Source organism: Hypanus sabinus, chromosome 1 (assembly GCF_030144855.1).
Source record: "Hypanus sabinus isolate sHypSab1 chromosome 1, sHypSab1.hap1, whole genome shotgun sequence".
Lineage (NCBI taxonomy): Eukaryota > Metazoa > Chordata > Chondrichthyes > Myliobatiformes > Dasyatidae > Hypanus > Hypanus sabinus.
In genome coordinates, this window is record NC_082706.1 from 37,155,593 (window position 1) to 37,162,472 (window position 6,880).

Genomic DNA, 6,880 nt, shown 5'->3' on the forward strand with positions numbered 1-6,880 from the left:
CTGACCTCTGCTGTCTGATTTCAACTTCCATTCTTGTCTCTCCTTGAATGGGCGCATCATATTCCCACATCTCTCCCCGCTTCGGGAATTGTCCTGCTGACTTCATAGAACATACAACACTACCGGTCAGTACAGGCCCTTCGGCCCACTGTGTTGTGCTGACCTTTTAACCAACTCCGAAGTCAGTCTAACCCTTCCCTCCCGCTTAACCCTCCATTTTTCTATCATCCATGTGCCTATCTGAGAGTCTTAAATGTCCCTGATGCCTCTACCACCCCCCCGGCCCCCCGGCAGTGTGTTTCACACACCCAGCTCTCTCGGTGTCAGAAACCTACCCCTGGCATTGCTCCTAAACCATCCCTCCAATCATTTGAAAGGCATTTCTGCCCTGGGGAAAGGTTTCTGCCCGTCCGCTCAATCTGTGCCTGTTGAACACGTCTGTCAAGTCAGCTTTTCCTCCTTCACTCCAAAGAGAAGGGCCCTCAGCCTCTCCTCATGAGCAAAGTGGAACAAACCAGAAACACTCAGCAGGTCAGTCAGCACGCGTGAAGAGAAACGTTTCAGGGCGACAGTCTGACTGCACCCTCAGCCCGAAACGTCGACTGTCCACTTCTTTCTTCAGGTGCTGCCTGCCCAGCTGAGTTCCTCCAGCATTTCTGGGAGGGAGACCCCACTCAGGAGGAGAGACCCTCATGTGCGCAGACTCGGGTGCCGAGGCAGGATTGTGCAGATGCCAGTCAGAGGGGGCGACACCTGGGTGGGGAGATTCTTGAGTACAGAGGAGGGTGTGACCCTCAGACTGGGAGGTAGGTGAGACGCCCGGGTTACATGATGAGCCCGTTTACTCAAAGCTTCTTGCTCCCAAACAGGTACAAGCCGCAAGAGCTGAAAGTGGTGTTGGGCAGAACGAAGGTGGAGGAGAGTTCAGTCGGGGAACAGATACTGGAGGTGGAGGAATACTACCTTCACAAGGAATACACTGAAGAAACTTACGACAATGACATAGGTACTAGACCATTCCTCTTGCCCCCTGCCCCATCCAAGTCTGGTGGTTCGTTTCCTGTGAACGGACCAGAGAGTGGGGGAGGGGGGTCGTTCCCTGTGTACAGACCTGGGGGGGGGGGGTTGTTCCCTGTGTACAGACCCGAGGGTTGGGGGGGGTCGATCCCTCTGTACGGACCCGAGGGTGGGGGGGAGGGGTCGATCCCTCTGTACGGACTTGGGGGGGGGTCGATCCCTGTGTACGGACCCGAGGGTGGGGGGGGGGTCAATCCCTGTGTACTGACCCGAGGGTGGGGGGGAGGGGTCGATCCCTCTGTACGGACCCGAGGGTGGGGGGGAGGGGTCGATCCCTGTGTACGGCCCTGGGGGGGGGTTGTTCCCTGTGTACAGACCCGAGGGTTGGGGGGGGTCGATCTCTGTGTACAGACCCGAGGGTTGGGGGGGGGGTCTTCATTCCCAGTGTACAGACCTGGGGGGGGGGGTCGTTCCCTGTGTACAGACCTGGGGGGGGGGGGGGGGGTTGTTCCCTGTGTACAGACCTGGGGGGGGGGGGGGGTTGTTCCCTGTGTACGGCCCTGGGGGGGGGTTGTTCCCTGTGTACAGACCCGAGGGTTGGGGGGGGTCGATCTCTGTGTACAGACCCGAGGGTTGGGGGGGGGGTCTTCATTCCCAGTGTACAGACCTGGGGGGGGGGGGGTTGTTCCCTGTGTACAGACCTGGGGGGGGGGGTTGTTCCCTGTGTACAGACCCGAGGGTTGGGGGGGTCGATCCCTCTGTACGGACCCGAGGGCTGGGGGGAGGGGTCGATCCCTGTGTACGGACCCGAGGGTTGGGGGGAGGGGTCGATCCCTCTGTACGGACCCGAGGGTGGGGGGGGGGGTTGTTCCCTGTGTACGGCCCTGGGGGGGGGTTGTTCCCTGTGTACAGACCCGAGGGTTGGGGGGGGTCGATCTCTGTGTACAGACCCGAGGGTTGGGGGGGGGGTCTTCATTCCCAGTGTACAGACCTGGGGGGGGGGGGGGTTGTTCCCTGTGTACAGACCTGGGGGGGGGGGTTGTTCCCTGTGTACAGACCCGAGGGTTGGGGGGGTCGATCCCTCTGTACGGACCCGAGGGCTGGGGGGAGGGGTCGATCCCTGTGTACGGACCCGAGGGTTGGGGGGAGGGGTCGATCCCTGTGTACGGACCCGAGGGTTGGGGGGAGGGCTCGTTCCCTGTGTACAGACCTGTCACGCCGTGGGTTGCCGAGCCTCGCGGCCATCAGCAGAGCTGCCGGCACCCTGGCAGCTTGGGCTCGATCCATCTGACGTGTAACCCCCCCCTCCTCCCCTCCTCTCCAGCCCTCATCAAGCTGCGCTCCAAGGATGGGAAGTGCGCCAAGATGACGCGGTCCGTGCGCACGGTGTGCCTGCCGCGTGAGGGGCAGCATCTGGCCGACTGGACGGAATGTGAGATCTCCGGATACGGCAGGGTGAAGCCGTGTAAGTGCATCCGCGGGCGGTTCAACCCGAGAGGCGGCACACGGTTGGGGGGGGGGGGGGGAACGTCCGCTGAGCTGATTCCGAGTTGCAGGCAGGAGCCTCAGGCAAAGCCCTCCCCACTGCAAGGAGAGCAGCATCCTTATCAAACACCCCCATCATGCTACACGGGTACAGGAGCTTCGGATCCACACCGCCAGGTTCAGGAACAGTGATTACCATCAGGCTCCTGCACCAACGTGGATAACTTCACTCACCTCATGATCTTACTGAATGGTGGAGCAGGCCAATGGCTCCCCCCGCTCTTATGTCCTGGGTGGCAAGAGTCCTTAATGATGGATGCTGCCGTCCTGAGCGAGTTCTTGCTCCACCATCCAATTAGATCATGGTCTCAGATTCACCTCCATCATCCTTAGCTCCTCTGCAACGCAACGGGAAGTCATCGTGTCTTCGTAGGGTCTGTAACTGGGGTCAAAGTGCACTGTCTCAGGCCGCAGGCTTGGCCAAGGACAGCCGCAAGCCTGTCGAATGTGGGGGGTGGGGGGGTTTTGAGTGGTCAAGCTGTGACTCTCGCTCTGACATCTGCCCTTCTGATTTGCCCTCCTCAGACGATTATAAATTCTCCTTGAAGCTGAAGGAGGGACACGTACGTCTCTACCCGGCGAGCCAATGCACGCCGGCCCGGCTGGAAAACCACACCGTCACCAAAAACATGATCTGTGCTGGCAATACCCAGGGCACCAAAGATGACGCCTGCAAGGTTAGTGTAACCACAGCTGGGGGGGGGGGGGGGGGGTGGGGGCAGGGGCAGATTGATGTTCCGGCCTTGGAGTCCAACTCCTCAGCTCCCTGAAAGTGAATTGGGTGCTGGCAAGCACGTATGGTATGGCCGCCTTCATTGGCCAGGGCATTGATAATTCACTCACTGGCCACGTGGACCAGAAGAAGTGACCACTATGTGTAGGTTCATGGCCGTCTGCTGCTGCGACCCGTCCACCTCAAGGTTTGGTGTTCGGGAGAGGTGCTTCTGCACACCACAGCTGTGATGCCCGGTTATTTGAGTTACCCTCGTCTCAGCTTGAACCCGTCTGGCCATTCTCCTCTGACCGCGCTCATTAACAAGGAGTTTTCACCCACAGAACTGCCCCTCATGGGTCGCATTCTGTTTCTCGCACCATTCTCTCTAAATTCTGGAGATTCTTGTGCGTGGAAGTCCCAGGAGGTCAGCAGTTTCTGAGATACTCAAACCACCCCGTCTGGCACCAACAGTCATTCCACGGTCAGAGTCACTCAGATCACATTTCTTCCCCATTCTGATGTTCAGTCCGAGCAACAACTGAACTCGTGACTGTGTCCGCATGCTTTTATGCGTTGAGTTGCTGCCGCATGATTGGCTGATTAGATATTTGCATAAACGAGCAGGTGTACCTAATAAAGTGGCCGCCAAGTGTAGGAATCAGGGTTTCGTGCTGAAGTTTTGGTTGGACTGAACTTGACAGCATTGTAGTCAGTTCTGGTCACCAATTACAGAAACGATGTAGCAACTTTGGAGCTTTGCTGAAAAGATGCCCCGGATGAAATTGACAGATTAGCATACTCTGGTCACAAAGTACCGTGAAAAACTGGCATACAGACCACACAAATCAACTCATTACAACGGATTCCTTGGAGTGTAGGAGAATGAGGGGAGGCTTGATAGAGGGATATAAAATTATGATGGGTATAGATAGTGAATGCAAGCAAGCTTTTTCCACTGAGGCCAGGGGAGGAAAAAAAACCAGAGGTAAAGGGTGTAGGGGGAAAAGTTAATGGGAACATTGGGGGGGGCTTCTCCACGCAGAGAGTGGTGGGAGTGTGGAATGAGCTGCCAGATGAAGTGGTGAATGCGGGCTCACTTTTAACATTTGAGAGGTGTATGGAGGGATATGGGCCAGGTGCAGGTCAGTGGGACCAGGCAGAAAAATGGTTCGGCACAGCCAAGAAGGGCCGATGGGCCTGTTTCTGTGCTGTAGTGTTCTATGGTTATAATGGTGCCTTGGGAAAGCAGTAACAGAATGTAGAATGAAGCATTATAGATACAGAGGAGGGGCAGTGCGGGCAAACTATAAGGTGCAAGGTCATTATGAGGTTGGGAGTCCGTCTTGTCGTACTAGGGAAGTGTTCACGAGTCTCATAACAGGGAGGTGGAAGCTCTGGTAGTTTGTGCCCTCAGGCTCTTGGACCATCTCCCCGACGGGACAGGGGTGGGAGAAGAGAGGACGTCCGGGGACAGGTGGGATCTTTGAGCTGGCTCCTTTACCGAGGCAACAAGATGGAGCCCATGGAGGAGAGCCTGGTGTCCACAAGTCTCTAACGGTTTGTAGTGGTCGAGGGTGGAACAGTTGCCTCGCCGAGCGGGATACATCCAGATAGGAAGCTTTCTGCCGTGTCTGGTACGAGGAGGGGGTGGGTTGATTCGGTTTACGGCTGACGAACCCTGACAGCTCCCTGACCCCAGCTCTGTTTGTTCCATCTGCACAGGGCGACTCCGGAGGTCCGCTGGTCTGCCAGGCAAAGGGGCAGATGAGTCTACAAGGCATCATCAGCTGGGGCATCTCCTGCGGGAGGGAGGGAGTTCCCGGCGTCTACACCAAGGTGGTGAACTACCTGAGATGGATCTACAACCACATAAACAAGCGCACACTCCCCTATTACAAGAGCTTCAACCAGCAAGAGTAAATGACGCAGGCAGCACCTCCGACCCCATGCCTGACCACCCCCCCCCACCACCCCAGTGCTGAGGACATAGTGACAGAGGAAGCTCACCCCCAGGCTCTGCCGGACGTCGGGGTCCCTCTGACGAGCTGCTTTCTGGCTAAAGCAGAACTTGCTCTGCCCGCGCTGATGGACACTTGCCGCTTTCCGTAGTATTCCGGCACAACCGCTCCGCTCCGATCCAGTCCTGTACCGGCTGACATCCCAACACCTCCCCTGGGAGACCCTGTTCTGTCTGCAGCCTGGCGACTCTGGGTGGGGGAGATGAGCCTGGGGTCTGAGTCGCTCATACACACACACATATATATGCATACCTATGTACACTGCACACAGACACACACACACACACACACACACACACTCACACTCACACTCACACTCACACTCACACACACACACACACACACACACACACTCACTCACACACACACTCACACACACACACACACTCACTCACACTCACACACACACACACTCACTCACACACTCACACACACACTCACACACACACACTCACACACACACACACACACTCACTCACACTCACACACTCACTCACACTCACACTCACACACACACACACACACACTCACACTCACACTCACACACACACACACACAATGACTGGGAGTTCTCAGTTATTCCAACTGACTGGAGTCGAAACAATCCTAATGCTGAAACGTTTTAGTCTGGTTTGACCAGCAGTTTTCGATAGTTGCCCACACTGTACGAGCACTCAAATTGTACTTGTTTGATAGCTTTCGGGGCCGTCCCAGTCTGGCACTGGGACAGAGTCCCGACCTTTGCAGCCCCTCCCACAGCCAAAGGTGAAATCGAAGAGAAAAAGCTCCCTGCTCCCTCTGCCCCATTCCAGATTGCCGCTTTTCCCCTCTACCGATTTCGTTGAGGGCTACTGTGCATTAATCCTGCGCCCGTGACTGCAGGCCCACAATGCGCGTTGAGGTAGAGTTGAACGCTCAAGGCTTCTGCGTGGAGTCCAGGAATGAGTGGGTGGGTAGTGTCGCAGCGTTTCTGGTGCCAATATAGCGCCAGAAACTTACTCAACTTACTAACCGTAACCTGTGCGTTTCCTGGATGTGGGAGGAAACCGGTACACCCAGAGGAAACGGAATACAAACTCCTAACGGGCAGTGATGGGAATTGAACCCCTATCGCTGGCACTGTAAAGCGCTGTGGTAGTTGATATGCTGCCGGGCCCTGCCACGCTACTGAAGGAAGGCAGCAGGAGTTCAGGGTTTTAATTCAGACAACGCAGAGAATCAAAAATTCTGCAAAACACTGCTGTAGCCGCAGACAAGTCCAGCACCTGTCCACGGCTGGATGTGAGATGGAGCCTGCGTACTGTCTGTGCGCGTGGGGTGGGGATAGAGGATTTTGCAGGAAGGAGGTAGCATCCTCGGTATGCTGGCACAGACAGGAGTGGCTCGCGCCAGTTTCACGAGTTCGCTCCTCCGTTGGCATCGGTCTACTCCTGCGAGTACGGGAACCACACTCACAGACCTGCAACTGTGAACCAGCTTCCAGTGTGTCACCGACAATGCCTTCCCTGGCGTGCCAGTGTGCCACCGACAATGCCTTCCCTGGCGTGCCAGTGTGCCACCGACAATGCCTTCCCTGGCGTGCCAG

The 6,880-nt window shown here is 56.7% G+C and overlaps 1 protein-coding gene across 4 annotated transcripts in view; it reads left to right on the plus strand.

Moving 5' to 3' along the window:
* The window catches only part of plat (plasminogen activator, tissue), a 28,044-nt gene extending 22,362 nt beyond the window's left edge, over nucleotides 1–5,682 (plus strand). For all 4 annotated transcript variants that reach the window (XM_059967718.1, XM_059967727.1, XM_059967747.1 and 1 more), the window contains exons 11-14: nucleotides 870–1,006; nucleotides 2,342–2,482; nucleotides 3,088–3,239; nucleotides 5,000–5,682. In XM_059967718.1, coding sequence (XP_059823701.1) covers nucleotides 870–1,006; nucleotides 2,342–2,482; nucleotides 3,088–3,239; nucleotides 5,000–5,197 — 628 coding nt within the window. In that variant the 3' untranslated portion in view covers nucleotides 5,198–5,682. The remainder of the gene's footprint in view (nucleotides 1–869; nucleotides 1,007–2,341; nucleotides 2,483–3,087; nucleotides 3,240–4,999) is intronic.
* The last annotated feature ends 1,198 nt before the right edge of the window (nucleotides 5,683–6,880 follow it).